The 18,375-nt window shown below is 47.8% G+C and overlaps 1 protein-coding gene across 6 annotated transcripts in view; it reads left to right on the top strand.

Moving 5' to 3' along the window:
- LOC147122869 (uncharacterized) overlaps positions 1–18,375 on the top strand; it is a 278,977-nt gene that overhangs the window by 100,979 nt on the left and 159,623 nt on the right. For all 6 annotated transcript variants that reach the window (XM_085961537.1, XM_085961547.1, XM_085961528.1 and 3 more), the window contains one exon: positions 6,879–6,922. In XM_085961537.1, coding sequence (XP_085817663.1) covers positions 6,879–6,922 — 44 coding nt within the window. The remainder of the gene's footprint in view (positions 1–6,878; positions 6,923–18,375) is intronic.

The following is an 18,375-nucleotide window of genomic DNA, read 5'->3' on the forward strand; positions in this document are numbered from 1 at the left end:
TACCGCAGGGATCGGTCCTAGGACCACAGCTATTCACAATATATATTAATGATCTAGACGAGGGAACTAGATGTAATATCTCCAAGTTTGCAGATGACACAAAGCTGGGTGGGCGTGTGTGCTGTGAGGAGGATGCCGAGAAACTCCAGTATGATTTGGACAGGTTGGGTGATTGGGCAGATGCATGGCAGATGCAGTATAATGTGGATAAATGCGAGGTTATTCACTTTGGTGGCAAAAACAGGAAGACAGATTATTATCTGAACGGCAATAGATTGGGAGAAGGGGAAGTGCAACGAGACCTGGGTGTCCTTGTGCACCAGTCGCTGAAGGTAAGCATGCAGGTGCAGCAGGCGGTTAAGAAGGCAAATGGTATGGTGGCCTTCATAGCGAGAAGATTTGAGTACAGGAGCACAGATGTCTTGCTGCAGTTGTACAGGGTCTTGGTGAGACCACACCTTGAGTATTGTGTGCAGTTTTGGTCGCCTTATCTGAGGAAGGATGTTCTTGCCATGGAGGGAGTGCAGCGAAGATTCACCAGACTGATACCTGGGATGGCAGGAATGACGTATGAAGAGAGATTGGGTCGATTAGGCTTATATTCGCTAGAGTTTAGGAGAATGAGAGGGGATATCATTGAAACTTATAAAATTCTAACAGGACTAGACAGACTAGATGCAGGAAGGATGTTCCCGATGGTGGGGAGTTCCAGAACCAGGGGTCACAGTCTAAGGATAAGGGGTAAGACATTTAGGACAGAGATGAGGAGGAATTTCTTCACCCAGAGAGTGGTGAACCTGTGGAATTCTCTATCACAGAAGGCAGCTGAGGCCAACTTATTAAATATATTCAAGAAGGAGTTAGATATATTTCTTAAGGCTAAAGGGATCAAGGGATATGGGGAGAAAGCAGGGACAGGGTACTGAATTTGGATGATCAGCCATGATCTCATTAAATGGCAGAACAGGCTCGAGGGGCCGAATGTCCTACTCCTGCTCCTACCTTCTATATTTCTGTGAAAGGCTTTGGGGAGTCAGGAGGTGAGACACTCGCCACAGAATACCCAACCTCTGACCCGCTCTTGTTGCCACAGTATTTATGTGGCTGGTCCAGTTAAGTTTCTGGTTAATGGTGACCCCCAGGATGTTGATGTTGGGGGATTCAGCGATTGTAATGCCATTGAATGTCAAGGGGTGGTGGTTAGAATCTCGTTTGTTGGCGATAACATTGCCTGGCACTTGTGTGGCGTGAATGTTACTTGCCATTTAACAGCCCAAGCTTGAATGTCATCCAAGTCTTGCTGCATGCGGGCACGGACTGCTTCATTATCTGAGGAGTTGCGAATGGAACTGAACACTGTGCAATCATCAGTGAACAGCCCCACTTCTGAACTTATGATGGAGGGAAGGTCATTGATGAAGCAGCTGAAGATGGTTGGGCATAGGACACTGCCCTGAGGAACTCCTGCAGTAATGTCCAGGGGCTGAGATGATTGACCTCCAGTGACCACAACCATCTTCCTTTGTGCTAGGTATGACTCCAGCCAGTGGAGAATTTTCCCTCTGATTCCCATTGACTTCACTTTTACTAGGGCTCCTTGATGCCACACTCTGTCAAATGCTGCTTTGATGTCAAGGGCAGTCACTCTCACCTCACCTCTGGAATTCAGCTCTTTTGTCCATTTTTGGACCAAGGCTGTAGTGAGGTCTGGAGCCAAGTGGTCCTGGCGGAACCCAAACTGAGTATCGGTGAGCAGGTTATTGGTGAGTAAGTGCCACTTGATAGCACTGTCGATGTCACCTTCCATCATTTTGATGATGATTGAGAGTAGACTGATGGGGCAGTAATTAGCCAGATTGGATTTGTGCTGCTTTTTGTGACCAGGACATACCTGGGCAGTTTTCCACATTGTCGGGTAGATGCCAGTGTTGTAGCTGCACTGGAACAGCTTGGCTAGAGGCGCCACTAGTTTTGGAGCACAAGTCTTCAGCATGACAGCCAGGATGTTGTTGGGGCCCATAGCCTTTGCTGTATCCAGTGCGCTCAGCCATTTCTTGATATCACATGCAGTGAATTGAATTGGCTGAAGATTGGCTTCTGTGATGGTGGGGACCTCAAGAGGAGGCCGATATTGATCATCCACTCGGCACTTCTGGCTGAAGATGTTTGCAAACGCTTCAGCCTTGTGTTTTGCACTCGAATGCTGGGATCTGCCATCATTGAGGATGGGGGATATTCATGGAGCCTCCTCCTCCAGTTAGTTGTTTAATTGTCCACTGCCATTCACGACTGGATTTGGCAGGACTGCAGAGCTTTGATTGTAGGATCGTTTAGCTCTGTCTACAGCATGCTGCTTCTGCTTTTTAGCATGCATGTAGTCCTGTGTTGCAGGTTCCCCAGGTTGGCATTTTTAGGTTCGCCAGGTGCTGCTCCTGGCTTGCTCTTCTGCACTCCTCATTGAACCAGGGTTGGTCGCCTGGTTTGATGGTAATGGTAGAGTGAGGGATATGCCGGGCCATGAGGTTACAGATTGTGGTGGAATGCAGTTCTGCTGCTGCTGATAGCCCACAGCGCCTCATGGATGCCCAGTTTAAAGATCTGCTAGATGTGTCCTGAATCTATCCCATTTAGCACGGTGGTCGCGCCACTCAACACGATGGAGGGTGTCCTCATTGTGAAGACAGGACTTTGTCTCCACAATGACTGTACGTTGGTCACTGCTACCAATGCTGTCATGGACCGATGCATCTGCGACAGGTAGATTGGTGAGGACGAGGTCAAGTAGGTTTTTCCCCTCGTGTTGGTTCTCTCACCACCTACCGCAGGACTCAACCAGCTTAGTCAGTCGTGGGGACCATGGAGCTAGCCACTCTTGATAATGGACATTGAAATCCCCCACCCAGAGTACATTCTGTGCCCTTGCTACCCTCAGTGCTTCTTCCAAGTGGTGTTCAACATGGAGGAGTACTGATTCATCAGCTGAGGGAGGGCGGTAGGTGGTAATCAGCAGGAGGTTTCCTCGCCCATGCTTGACCTGAAGCCATGCGACTTCATGGGGACCAGAGACAATGTTGAAGACACCCAGGGCCACTCCCTCTGGGCTGTATACCACTGTGCCGCCACCTCTGGACAGGACGTACCCAGGGATGGTGATGGAGGAGTTTGGGACTTTGGCTGAAAGGTATAATTCTGTGAGTATGAGTATGTCAGGCTGTTGTTTGACTAGTCTGTGGGACAGCTCTCCCTATTTTGGCACAAGTCTCCAGATGTTAGTGAGGACGACTTTGCAGGGTTGACTGGGTTGAGTGTGCCGTTGTCGTGTCCGAAGCCGGTGCCTTGGCCAATGCCAGGTGTTCCGTCTGATTTTATTCTTTCCTCATAGCAGTTTTGTTCAACTGAGTGGCTCGCTAGATCATTTCAGAGGGAAGTTAAGAGTCAAGCACATTGCTGTGGGTCTGAGTCACATATAGGCCAGACCGGGTAAGGACGGAAGATTTCCTTCCTATCGGACATTAGTGAACCAGATAGGTTTTTACGACAATCTGATAGTTTCATGGTTATCATTACTGATACCAGATTTATTTAATTAACTGAATTTAAATTCCCCAGCTGCCGTGGTGGGGTTTGAACTCACGTCTACAGGATCATTAGTCCAAGCCTCTGGATTACTAGTCCAGTAACATAACCACTATGTTACCGTTCCCTTGCATCTTTGCATCTATTCATTTTGTTTATGTGTGTTTTGTAGATGGTTGTGCCCCTACATTTCTCAGTATGTCTGCAGTTCAGTAATCTGGTCTTTAGACACACATTACCCTGCACTCTGGGGTAGATCTTGCATCATCGGTAGATGTTTGCTTTGGGCGCATGTTTTCTCAAGTCACTGTTGGGGGTGTTACTTCTTTTTCATTCTCTGTCTCCCTAGCGGTGGTGATTCCTGTACAGATCATGGAACAGAAAGAATAATTAACCCCCCACCCCCATGCCCAATGGACCTCAAAAAATATTTGTGGAGTTTCTCTCTGTTGTAATCTGTCTAAACTTTCCTGACCTTAGTGCACCTGAGCAAGCAAGGGGGAAAATTCATACAGAATTCCCAGTCCTGATCACCATCGACTGAATCCTGCTGCAAAAGGCACTTGTGTGGACATTGAGTGAAGACAGGATCAGACTTGGCTTACTCCCCACGGTAGAAATGCCTTCTTAGGCTCACGCATGAATTGGGTAAGGATGGCTGGCAACTAAGGGACCACTTCCCTAATTGAATCAGTGCCTGCAGATGAAGAAGGGAGGAAATAGGAGGGAAGTTTTTTTTTAATGAAGATGCGTTTTTGATTTTGTTTTACATAAGAACATAAGACGTAGGAACAGGAGTAGGTCATGTGGCCCCTCGAGCCTGCTCCGCCATTCAATAAGATCATGGCTGATCTGATCTTGGCCTCAACTCCACTTCCCTGCCCGCTCCCCGTAACCCTTGACTCCCTTACCTTTCAAAAATCTGTCTGTCTCCACCTTAAATATATTCAATGACCCAGCCTCCACAGCTCTATGGGGAAGAGAATTCCAAAGATTCACAACCCTCTGAGAGAAGAAATTCCTCCTCATTTCCGATTTAAATGGGTGCCCCCTTATTCTGAAATTATGCCCCCTAGTTCTAGATTCCCCCATGAGGGGAAACATCCTCTCTGCATCTACCCTGTCAAGCCCCCTCAGAATCTTTTATGTTTCAATAAGATCCCCTCTCATTCTTCTAAACTCCAATGAGTATAGGCTCAACCAGCTCAACCTTTCTTCATAAGCCAACCCCTTCATCTCCAGAATCAACCTCGTGAACCTTCTCTGAACTGCCTCCAATGCAAGTATATCGTTCCTTAAATAAGGAGACCAAAACTGTACGCAGTACTCTAGGTGTGGTCTCACCAACGCCCTGTACAGTTGTAACAGGACTTCCCTACTTTTATACTCCATTCCCTTTGCAATAAAGGCCAACACTCCATTTGCCTTCCTAATTACTTGCTGTACCTGCATGCTAACTTTTTGTGATTCGTGTACGACGACCCCCAGATCCCTCTGTACCTCAGCATTTTGTAATCTCTCCCCATTTAAATAATAATTTGCTTTTTGATTTTTCCTACCAAAGTGGATAACCTTGCATTTTCCCACATTGTACTCCATCTGCCAAATGTTTGCCCACTCATTTAGCCTATCTATATCCCTTTGCAAACGTTTTAAAATGTCTGTTTTTTTTTTATTGGAAATGGTGTCAAAAGCATCTAAAAGAACTCCAAAACAAGCTACATCCCAGTCAAGAATCTTAAAATTTGTTAGTCGTAAAATATTTGTTTTAAAAATTATGAGAAAAATGTTTCTCACTGTCACAGATTCAAAAAGTATGTTCCATGTTCTGTAACCTTAACTATGTGAGTAAATGTTTTGCTGCACAAAATGATGCATCAGTGAGGTGCTTTTGTGGTGGATGTACTTTTCTGCCCATGCAAGAATCGGTTTGACCTTTTTGCTGTTGTGCAAGTTGAACATTTATGTAACTGCAATCTTCACACAAACCACAAAATGATGCCTAGAATTTATGCATGTTTTTAAACTTCCACATTAATGACTAGCTATCAAGATCCTAGTCATTCAGTAAGTGTGGTACTGTACCCATTAAGTGCCACTTTAAATTAGCATTCTGCATGATGGTATTTGCTAAGTCAAATAAGATTTAGCATCAGAAAGTAGTGCAGGTTGTTCAACTTTTGAATTGCAATGATTATAATAAAATATTTGATCTCAAATCCTCCTTTCTGGTAAATATAGATTGATCATAGGTGTATTGCAATGTAATCATAAGCAGTATTTAGAAATGATGTGTAATAGTAAGAAATAATACATTATTGGTGATAAACATGCGAAAATGTTAATGCAAAGAGCTGCTCAACACTTCATCAGCAATTATGATGAGGGTAACTTTCAACTTCAGGGACATAAAACTGGTAGTTATTTGATTGGCCTCCCATTATATACCTCACCTGATTTTCCTTTCCATCTGATACTGCCAGTTTTACACCCCCACTGAAGTTGAAGGTTCCCCCTGATGTATTCTGCGGCAGAATTCTACTCTTAACAGTGCTGCAGTCTTCTAGTATTAGAAAAGGTTTGATGACCATCTTTTCCCCCCAGGTGTGGGGTCAAATTTTAAGAAACCCATTCTGCTAATATAATTTTGCAGGCAGATTTTAATGAATGAAAAGAATAAATGGAAGATAATAAAAACAGAAAATGCTGGACATGCAAATTGATCAGCATCTGAAAAAGAAACATTATCATTTTGGGTGTGATGCTTCATTAGGAATTTTAGTGAATAGTCACAAGCCTATTATTCTCATTGAGATAGTGACTGACCAGTCTTTTTCCAGCATTTTCAGTTTTTATTTCAGATTTCACACAGTCTTTTTTTGCATCTATTAAATGAAAAGACACCTTATCAGCTTTCATGTTTCTTTTTGCTTTTTAAGCTACATAACCCCATCTAGGCACTGCCATGTTACCAAAATGTCCTATTTGGTCCCTCCAGCAGAGGAATATGTAATAAGAATTGTAAAGATTTTGTTCCCAAGAGTTGGAGCTAATTGCTGTGCAGTACGTGCTTAGCTGCAGACGTGCATTTTTGTGTCCTACTGTTAACATTTAACTTTTTGAAAAAGGATATCATCTTGAGGTTTTATATAGCTAATCAGCTGGTAGTTTATTTCTGAAGCTTGTTCATTGTACTGTGCTGTATAATTGGGTCAACAAGTTTTCTTTCATTCTTGTTGCCTTTTCCCTTTTCATTTTGTTTCCAAGTTTTGGTAACATCCTGAGTCTATATTTTATTGCAGTTTGGCTGGAAGCAAAATGAGTTTGACCTGTTGGCTGCTGGAAGGTAAAACTTTTTCTGTGCTATGTCTTTTCTGTATATGGATTGCACGCTTTCATGTCCTTTTAAAAGTTGTCTTTTCTTATGGACATCATTACAGGAAACTTTGTGCTATCTGGCACTGACGGGACCGAGCTGTTGCCGTTCCCTCAAAACTGCTGGACGCACCAGCGTTAATGGTGAAACATACGGAGCTTTTCATCTCCGTATCTGACAACAAACACTGTTGCTTAGCAACAGCTTCTAAACAGTCGGCCCGTACCTTGGAAGCGTCTCTGTAGCTTAGCAACAGCTTCAGAGAGACTTTCCAGAGCCTGACTGTTGAAAAAAAAGCCACGAGAAGAAAAAAAACCTAACAAAACGGCTCCTGATTTTTGCCGGTGGCTCGAGCTTGCCAGACACTTAGCCTCCGGATAACACAAAGTTTCCTGTACCACCTTCCTGTTGTTTAAAAACTATTTGCTTGGGAAAGTATTCATTTTTAATCATTTCTTTACATTTTGTTCAACCTTTATTTGAAAATAACTTGCATATTAAAATATTTTAATGTGATTAGGTGACATAGTTGGTAAGAACACTGTTGGCCCCCCTCAGATATGGGTTCAAATACAACCCACACCTGAGGATAAAAGTTTATCCCTCTCCAACCTTTCATTCTTTGATGACTGTTTAACCATCTAACACAGGCCACAGCGCAAGAGTCAGCAGTATAGTACGGCCCCAAAATTCAGTGTTGTTGTGACTAATTCCACACACTCCTTCACAGATTCCTTGAAGTTAAGCAGTCTGGAAAATGATAAAGCACACATTGATGCAGCAAAGAGGGCTTTTCTGAAGCTGGGTTTTTGAACAATTGGGCCTATTTACATGAAAGTATCATCTTGGAACAAATCTGGTGTCATTTAGTTATAGCACTCGATGTCTAAACTTTGCAGTTCCTTATCACTGGATAACTGGTCATTAAACTCCTAACTTTAAATGATCTAAATAGATATAAAAATAGGTGGCAGAATTAGTCAGTAAAACTACTGCATTCTGTCTGTACGTTGGTGTTGATAGAAGTAACAACAGATATAATTTGATCCTTCAGATAGTGATAACATTGCATCATTTTGTTTTCCATGAACTAGAACTGCTGCAGTTAACAAATAAGGCATGCTCAAAGTCTTTGTGCCAGCAACACAGAGGGAGCTCTACCCTGGAAGTACACTTACGATTCCTATCTTTGGAGTGTTCCATTCCCCAGCATTGCCATCCAGAAACCTTAACTTAACAAGTTACATCTGTTTTTATTAAAGTCTTTTAAAACCTTAATTAAAGGTTTTCTCCCTTTAAGCCTTATTAAAGGAAGAAAATTATCAAATGTACTTTGAAGATTTGTTTTTAAAAAAGAAACAGTATGAGTGTGAAGAGGCCAATTACAGTACTTGTATGTCTTTCTGAGGGTGTGTTGCTCTTCCCCACCCCGCCCCCAATGTTTTTCCTTCCCATTATTAATCTCACTCAAGAATTGTTGAGAGTGAGATCCTTATTCTGAAGGCATTTTTCTCCTTCTCACTATTCTAGGGAATGCCGCAGTTAAGTATTCCTTGCAATTTGCTGAAAGCAGCCACTGAATAGACTGTGTATGGGAGCAGCCTGGAATTATGTTACCTACAAGTTTTCTCTATTCCTTGTGTGGAAATGCCTGACCTCTGCTCAGAGCATCATCACCCATGGTGACATAGCTGAGATTAGGAACATAGCCTTTGTGGTCATCATGGGCATAAATCTTTTATCTCTGGCACAATGGGGGTAATTTTTAGCTTTCAGCGATGGCATAAAACGGACAATATTGGATCAGCCGTGCGCTGTACACCCCACCCAATTTTCCTTTCCTTTGAAGTCACTGGATCCTGTGGATCCAATATCACCCGTTTTACGCCATTGCACAAAAGTTAAAATTACTCCCAATATGTTGGTTCTCCATTGTAGCACATCATAACCAAGCTTATTGTAGAAGCTATGTCACCAGGGAGGACAGTACAAGAGATATACTTCAGAGTTTAGTTGAGGTTGTAAGTTGTAATTCCTGAACCACCACAACAAGCACTGATTTATGTGGCGATGCTGTCTGTCTGAATGTTAATGAATATGTTAATGCTAGCTTGCCACCTTACTTAACCTGAAGATGGTATATTGAATCTTCACCAAACTATTATTAATAATATATATTTGTTTTTCTTATGAAGAAATTAATAATCTGAATTTGAGTACAGATAGTAAATGATCTCTAGTTTCCATCATAACACTGTACTAAAGGAAAAGAGGCATTAGCTATTCTTGTGGAAAGACTGAATTGTGTGACACTGATCTTCACCAGACTTGACCAGTACATTCTTATTAAATTCAGCTTTCTTTTTAAAATGGACAAACTTGAAACCATTCTTGACTCTGTCTTTTACACAGCTGACACTTGCAGTATTGTACCAGTTTAAAACTGGAATAATGGCAGTACTGTGTGTGGTAAACCACTGTAGTTCACTGTGTTCACTGTTGTTGTTGTTGTCGTTCACTCTTGTTTCACTGTTGTGCCTGACTATGCCTCAGCTGACTCCGCCCCTGGGCTACCGAGTATAAGAGCGGCCGCATGGCAGCTCCTGGCATTCGGTCGTCCACTAGAGGCATAGTCCTGATCTGTCTGAAGTGCAATTCAGTAGTTAATAAAAGCCTGTCGTTCTGAACTCTGCCCAGCCTTTTATTAGAATTGATAGCGCATCAATTTTATTAATTCCTGGAAAAAAAAAAAAAACGATGCTGCAGATTCTTAAGATCAAGTGCCTGGAACTCGACCCGCAAGAACCGGACTCGACTGCTAAGTTCTCGCACTGGCTGCACTGTTTTGAGTCCTTTCTGACTGCATCCGGCGAGACCGTCGCCGCCGATGCCGACAAGCTCAGGGTGCTGAACTCTAAAGTAAACCACCGAGCTTTTGCCCTTATCCGGGACGCTACGAGCTACCAGGGGGCTATCGACATCTTGAAGGAGCAATACGCACGCCCGGTCAACTATGTTTACGCAAGACATCTCCTGGGGTCTCGCAAACAACAGCCCGGGGAACCCACAGAAGCATACATACGGGCGCTGAAGGAACTCGGCCGAGCCTGCGAATGCAAGCAAGTAACAGCCACGGAACATACGGAGGAGCTCATCCGGGACGCCCTCGTGGCGGGCCTCAGGTCCACTCACACACGGCAGCGACTGCTGGAAAGTAGCGAGCTCGACCTGAAGAAGGCGATTTCACTCACCCTCTCGTTGGACATAGCCCACCGGAACATGGAGGCCTACTCCCCGGACCGCGCGGCCGCCTCATGGATGCCGCAGCCGCCGCCACCTTGGGACGCGGCGCCGCCACGGGCCCTGGCCTCAACTGCTGCAGCGATGTCCCGCCCGAGCCAGAAATGTTATTTCTGTGGCCAAACCAAACACCCCAGGGCGCGCTGCCCGGCGAAAAACGCGATCTGCTCTGCCTGCGGTAAGAAGGGACACTACGCTGGCGTCTGCAGAAGTCAGAAGACCCCTACCTCCAGCAGCGCCGCGTGCGATTCGTGGGAGCGGCCATCTTGCCTCCCTCCAGCCTCGGGATCGGGATCGTCATGGGCGCCGCCATTTTGTCCTTCCTCTCCGACGCCGCCATCTTGTCCGCCATTCTGCCAACGGGCCCCCGACTCACCCACCGCCGCCTCACCGGGGTTCTACAGCGACGCTACCGACTCCACAGCGGCCTCCATCACGCTGGATCAATCCAGACCCCACCAGCTAGCCAGGTCCACGATGGACATCCAGGTAAATGGCCGCGCCACAACTTGCCTTTTTGATTCCGGGAGCACGGAGAGCTTCATACACCCTGATACAGTACGGCGCTATTCCCTCTCGGTCCGGCCAACGCGCCATCAGATCTCCATGGCCTCGAAATCCCACTCAGCAGACGTCGGCGGCTACTGCGTAGTGACCCTCTCGGTGAAGGGCTCCGTATATAAAAATGTAAAGCTATTCGTCCTGCCACATCTCTGCGCTGCCGTTCTACTGGGGTTGGACTTTCATTGTCACTTTAAGAGTGTCACCTTGACATACGGTGGACCTCTTCCCCCGCTCACTGTCTGCAACCAGCAGTTTTTAAACTGCCCGCCGCGCCCCACCTGTAGTCTCTCCACCCTCAAAATCACCCCCCCCCGTTCGCCAACCTCACCCGCGACTGCAAGCCTATCGCCACAAAGAGCAGGCGATACAGCACCGGGGACAGATCCTTCATAAGATCTGAGGTGACGCGGCTCCTGAAAGAGGGGATTATTGAGGATAGTACCAGCCCCTGGCGAGCCCAGGTGGTAGTCGTTAAGACTGGCAACAAGCAGCGCCTAGTCATCGACTACAGCCAGACTATCAACAAGTACACCCAGTTGGACGCATACCCCCTCCCCCGCATAGCCGACATGGTTAATAAGATAGCGCAATACCGCGTTTTCTCGACCATTGACCTCAAGGCAGCATACCACCAAATCCCTATCCGCCCTGAGGACCGCCAGTACACAGCTTTCGAGGCAAACGGCCGCCTTTTTCACTTCCTCAGGGTTCCTTTTGGCGTCACCAACGGTGTCTCCGTCTTCCAGAGGGAGATGGACCGGATGGTCGACGAGAATGCGTTACAGGCCACGTTTCCCTACCTGGACAACGTGACCATCTGCGGCCATGACCTGCAGGACCATGACGCCAATCTTGATAAGTTCCTCCGCACGGCCCAACTCCTAAACCTCACGTACAACAAGGAAAAGTGCATATTCCGCACAGCCCGCCTCGCTATCCTTGGTTGCGTGGTGAAACACGGAGTCATCAGTCCTGACCCTGACCGGATGCGCCCGTTGATGGAACTTCCCCTGCCCCACTGTCTCAAGGCCCTCAAAAGGTGCCTGGGCTTCTTTTCCTATTACGCCCAGTGGGTCCCTCATTATGCGGACAAAGCCCGTCCACTTATCAAGTCCACTTCCTTCCCCCTGACGGCGGAGGCCCGCTTAGCCTTTCACCGTATAAAAGATGACATTGCCAAGGCCACCATGCACTCGGTAGACGAGTCCATCCCTTTCCAGGTGGAGAGCGATGCATCCGACTTTGCCCTGGCCGCTACCCTTAACCAGGCGGGAAGACCCGTGGCCTTCTTTTCACGAACCCTCCAGGGCTCCGAACTCAGACACTCCTCTGTGGAAAAAGAGGCCCAGGCCATTGTGGAGGCGGTGCGCCACTGGCGGCACTACCTGGCTGGAAAACGATTTACCCTGCTTACTGACCAGCGTTCAGTTGCTTTCATGTTCAACAACAAGCAGAGGGGTAAAATCAAAAATGACAAGATTTTGAGGTGGAGAATCGAACTTTCCACCTACAATTACGACATCTTGTACCGGCCAGGGAAACTCAACGAACCCTCAGACGCTCTATCGCGAGGCACATGCGCCACCGTGCAGATCGATAGACTACGGGGCCTCCACAACGACCTCTGCCACCCGGGGGTCACCAGGTTCTTCCATTTCATTAAGGGCCGCAACCTGCCTTACTCCATCGAGGAGGTCAGGACCATGACCAGGAGCTGCCCAGTCTGTGCAGAGTGCAAGCCGCGCTTCTATAGGCCTGACAGAGCAAACCTGATCAAGGCCACCCGCCCTTTTGAGCGCCTGAGTATCGACTTTAAAGGGCCCCTCCCCTCCTCTGACCGCAATGTGTACTTCCTCAACATAGTTGATGAGTACTCCCGTTTCCCTTTTGCCATCCCCTGCCCGGACATGACCACCGCTACGGTCATTAAATGCCTGCACAACCTCTTTGCTCTGTTCGGTTTTCCCAGCTATATTCATAGCAACCGGGGCTCGTCCTTCATGAGCGATGAACTCCGTCAGTACCTGCTCATGAGAGGTATTGCCTCAAGCCGGACCACCAGCTACAACCCCCGGGGGAACGGACAGGTTGAAAGAGAGAACGCGACGGTCTGGAAGGCGGCCCTCCTAGCCTTAAAATCTAGGGGCCTTCTGACCTCCCGTTGGCAGGATGTCCTACCCGATGCGCTCCACTCCATCCGGTCACTGCTGTGTACAGCCACCAACGCAACCCCCCATGAGCGAATGTTTGTTTTTCCCCGGAGGTCCACATCCGGTAACTCACTACCACACTGGCTGACGTCCCCAGGGCCCGTCCTGCTGAGGAAGCATGTAAGGTCCCACAAAACGGCTCCCCTGGTAGAGAAGGTTCACCTCCTCCATGCCAACCCCCAGTACGCCTACGTGACATACCCGGACGGGCGGGAGGATACAGTCTCCATTAGAGATCTGGCACCCTCGGGGTCCACTGACCCGCCACCATTGCCCCCCACCACGACCCCCTCCGACACGGCCCAAAATTCAGTAGACCCAATTCTCACCCCTGTCCATTCCACCCCAGTAGACGGCATGCCACGCCCCCAGGACCAGCCGGAGTCCACTCGCCCACCCAACACCAAAGGGGACGATACGCCGGTGCTGGACCCCGCTCAAGACGCGTCGTGGGAAGCTGTACCATCGCAACCGTCGCCACGAAGATCTCGACGGCAAACGAGGCCGCCCGACAGACTCGCCTACTCGAACTTTTGATACACTTCACCCCGCCGGACTTAATTTTAAACGAGGGGTGAATGTGGTAAACCACTGTAGTTCACTGTGTTCACTGTTGTTGTTGTTGTTGTCGTTCACTCTTGTTTCACTGTTGTGCCTGACTATGCCTCAGCTGACTCCGCCCCTGGGCTACCGAGTATAAGAGCGGCCGCATGGCAGCTCCTGGCATTCGGTCGTCCACTAGAGGCATAGTCCTGATCTGTCTGAAGTGCAATTCAGTAGTTAATAAAAGCCTGTCGTTCTGAACTCTACCCAGCCTTTTATTAGAATTGATAGCGCATCAATGTGTTTGTTTTTTCCCCCATTTGTTTTCGGGATTTAAGCAACACTGGCAAGTTCACATTTATAGCCCATCCCTAGTTGTCCTGAGAAGGTGCTTTTGCAGTGATTTTTTTTTTTAACAATTGAGTGGCTTACTAGACCACTTCAGTGGGAATTAAGAGTTGGCCGTGTAGTTTTGGACTGGACTGTGTAAACCAGGCTGGGTAAGACTCCCTGGTAGAATACTGAGTGTGTAAACTCCTATGATTTTATAATAATTGATTTCAAAGTGGTATAAAAAGTACATGACTGATCTGACCTTGCAGTGCTCTGGAATCACTAGTATAATATAGAATACATCATTCTGATTTTTAATCCAGAAACTATTAGAAGGTGCACATACATGAGCTGTACTTGGGTTGCTCACATCTGGTAAGAGTCTTTTTCTTAACAGATTTGGGATTCCTTTAGAAGATATGTATGATGAAAATATCCTATTACTGTATATCAATCCTTGTGCTCTTAAGCACTGATTGAGTCATGAGTAAAATAAAATCACTTTGTCAGATCTTATAAAATATTGGTGTATGACTTCCTGAGATTAGATATATGGGGCTGGATTTTCCGTCTGGAGGCGGGTTTACTTCGGGTTTGCTGTTTGGCGGGTTCTGGTCCCGCTGCCGGTTCCATCCGCACTGAGTTAACAATTTTCAGTAGATTGGGCTTATTAAGCCCGCTGTGCGCGTTACCCGGCCTAATCAGTGGGCGCGGGTCTGTTGCTCGCCTTTGCTGACGTCTTTGACTCAGCTACATTTAAGGGGCCCATGTATCCTTTGGGTATCATTTACTTTGTGATGCTCATGAGTGCTGGTGTTTGCGAGATGACTGCTCCAAGAACAAAGGCTGCTCCCCGCTTTGATGAAGATTCCCTCCATGCTCTTGTGGAGGGAGTGAGAGGGCACAGGGAGGTTCTGTTCCCTCCCACTGGACGGAGGAAGCCTCTTCAGCAAACAAAGGCAGCCTGGCTGCAAACTGCTGAGGAGGTCAGTGCAAGGTCCTTGTGCTCACGCACCTGGGTTCAGTGCAGGAAACGGTTCAATGATCTGCTGCGCTCAGCAAAAGTGAGTATAACATCACACTTACCTTCAATCTGCTTCCCATCTCTTCTCATCACCAGCACTCTGCACATCCCAACTTGCCCTTACATCCCTTGCACCCTTAACCATCCCTCTCTCTCTATGTACAGAATCACTTCACCATTCTACTATGCACACCTCACACTCACTATCACTCTTATGCAATGACAACAACTAACAACGCACAGGGAGGGCCCTTGGTATTGGCACCTCACTCCATCTTTGTCTACCTCTAAGCTTCTATGTTATGGAATCTTTACACTCACTCCATCAATCTCGCTGAAACTCCACTTGTGTCCCTCATTGCAGGAAAAGAGAGACCACAATAAGAGGGAGAGGGAGAGGACAGGAGGAGGCCCACCATCCATGGTGCATTTAACTAATGCTGAGGAGGCTGCTATCGAGATCGTCAGAGGTGCAGAGGAGCTGGAAGTGGGGGACGGAGAGACGGGCGCAGTACAGCAAGCTGGTGACAAAATAGATTTGCAACCCTCTGATTTAGATTTCATGAGTGACTAATATGGCATCTGATGTTCATAGAAATTGAGTTCTGATCATCAGTGGGATGTGTCTGCTACCTAAATATCACATGTCTAACTCAGGCCTTTACACCCCCACAGGACCACTGAGAGCCCCCCTCCCCATTGTCTAGGAGGAAGAGCAGGAGGACTCCTCAGAGGAACCTGCAGCCTCTGAGGGAGCAGCATCAGCAGAAATGAATGCACCCAGCACCAGCGCAGAAACGCACACCTCGGTGGGTCCATCGCCACATAGAGTAGTGTTGTCACCTGGTGTATCACAGCTCACAAGTGAGCATCAGCAGATGGTGGAGACAGGACAGCAGTGGAGAGTCCTCGTCAGAGGCTGCAGGACGCTCCTAGCTCTGCTCAGCTGCATGTAGACGCTGTGCCTCTGGGGCCATCCAAAAAGAGAGCGGTGCTAGAGCTTCAGGAACAAGTGCAGGAGGCTCTGACTGGGTTTGCAACCACAGTAACTACGAGTGTGCAGAGAATTTGGAGTCCATGTCAAACATGAGCAGTGCCATGGTGCACGCAATGGCGAATGTAGGTGCCACCATGGAAAGGATGGCAACCTCCATGGAGGACATAAATCGCCAGACTCAGGAGAACATGGTAACACTTCTAAATAAATGGTCATCTATGGAGATAGATAGGTATCTATTGAGCAGAGAAACCAGAGGTTCATGGACGTCCTTGTTATGAGGACTGTCAGCACAGAAATGGGTCCTCATGGCCCCACTGATGTGCAGCAAGGTGCTCTCCAGCTACTTGTTAGCAGTGAAGTGTGGGTGACCCATGAGAGGGATGTTGGTGGTCAACAACAAGGAAGTGGGGCTCCTCTCCAAGCGCTCACACTCCCATGCCACTGCGGAGTGCTCGGTCAGAGCCCCAGATGCCTCACCCAACAGAGATGGCTCTCTGCCCTTGCACAGCTGCAGGAGGACCAAACTTTTGCGGAGCCCTCCCAGGCTCCCAAATGCAGAGGATGCCCGCCAAAGGCATCTAAGCAGGCGCAGCAGGGGAGTGAGCAAGCTGCCTCTACATCTGCTGATGCCACAGGGGAAGCACCACGTAGAAGCACGCGTAAGAGAAAGCTAGCACACAAATAGTCACAAGAGTAGTCACTTGGGTGTTTTGTTATAATACAAAGTTACATTTGTCATCTTTATTTATATTGTATTAAACAAATGTGATGCCGAAGATTCAAAGAGTTGCCCTATGTGTGCTCAGAATTGGAAGTGGCACCGTGAGGGGTGAGGGCGCCTTTCATCTGCAGTGATGTTGGGGAGAGTGATAGGAATGTGCAGTTTATTGTACAGATGCTGTATGGTGTGGAATGGTCCTGCCAACCTTCATGTGCATGTGCCAGCCATATGTCTTTGCTGTGAAAAGTTACGCGAATCTGGCATGGATTAGTCCATCCCTTGCCTCACGGCCAGCAATGTGCTCGCGTGCTGGTGACACGGGGACAGCCGCCTCCGCCAGGTCTTCCTCATCTGCAGCCTCATTCAGCTCTTCCTCCTCCTCCTCCTCCTCCTCCTCTGAGGAGGAGGCTGTGCACTCTGGCACTTGTTCCTCAGGCAGCGATAAGCCACACTGCAGTGTGATGTTGTGCAGGGCACAGCAGACCACAATGATTCTGGAGACCCTGGCTGGTGCATACTGTAGGGCTCCACCAGAACTGTCCAGGCATCTGAAGCGCATTTTGAGAAAGCCGATGGTTTGTTCTATGAAGCTTCTGGTGGAAATGTGGCTCACATTGTACCGCTCCTCAGCTTCGTTTGATGGCCTCCTCATCGGTGTCATTAGCCACACCTTCAGGGGATAGCCCTTGTCTCCAAGGAGCCATCCAGAAAGTTGGGTTGGCGGATCGAAGAGCTGAGGCACAGTAGACAGTCGCAGGATGAAGGAGTCATGGCAGCTGCCAGGGAACATGGCGCAAACATGCATAATGTTCTTCCTGTGGTTACACACGAGCTGCACGTTAAGGGAGTGGAAGTCCTTGCGGTTCACAAATACAGCTGGGTTGTTGATGGGGTGCCCTGATGGCCACATGTGTGCAGTCGATGACGCCCTGCACCCTTGGGAAGCCTGCCAGATTGGCAAACCCAACCGCCCGCGCGGTAACACTTGCTTCATCCGTTGAGAAGTGGATGTAATTGTGCGACTTGGCAAACAGGGCATCAGTGACCTGCGTGATGCAACTGTGTGTGGCCGACTGGGAGATGCCGCTGATGCCGCAGGTAAAGTCTGCACAGGCAGGAAGAGAATGGGTGACCACCAGGCAGAGTAGTAGGCGCAGGCAGGTAGTGCAGGGGTCCCCTGTGGCTATCCCCCTCTCAAACAGATATACCGCTTTGGATATTGGTGAGGGAGATGGCTTATCAGAGGAAGGCAGCAGCAGCCTACTTCCTGGCACCGTGGGTGGTTCTGCTGCACAGGACAGGAGGAAAAAGAGTGGAAGAGCTATAGTAATAGGGGATTCTATTGTAAGGGGAATAGATAGGCGTTTCTGTGGCCGCAAACGAGACTCCAGGATGGTATGTTGCCTCCCTGGTGCAAGGGTCAAGGATGTCTCAGAATGGCTGCAGAACATTTTGGAAGGGGAGGGTGAACAGCCAGTTGTTGTGGTGCATATAGGTACCAACGATATAGGTAAAAAATGGGATGAGGTCCTAAAAGCTGAATATAGGGAGTTAGGAGGTAAATTAAAAAATAGGACCTCAAAGGTAGTAATCTCAGGATTGCTACCAGTGCCACGTGCTAGTCAGAGTAGAAATAGAAGGATATTTCAGATGAATACGTGGCTAGAGGAATGGTGCAAGGGGGAGGGATTCAAATTCCTGGGACATTGGAACCTGTTCTGGGGGAGG

This window comes from Somniosus microcephalus, chromosome 2, assembly GCF_052327205.1.
Source record: "Somniosus microcephalus isolate GS21.2 chromosome 2, FLI_Smic_1.0, whole genome shotgun sequence".
In the NCBI taxonomy this organism is placed as follows: domain Eukaryota; kingdom Metazoa; phylum Chordata; class Chondrichthyes; order Squaliformes; family Somniosidae; genus Somniosus; species Somniosus microcephalus.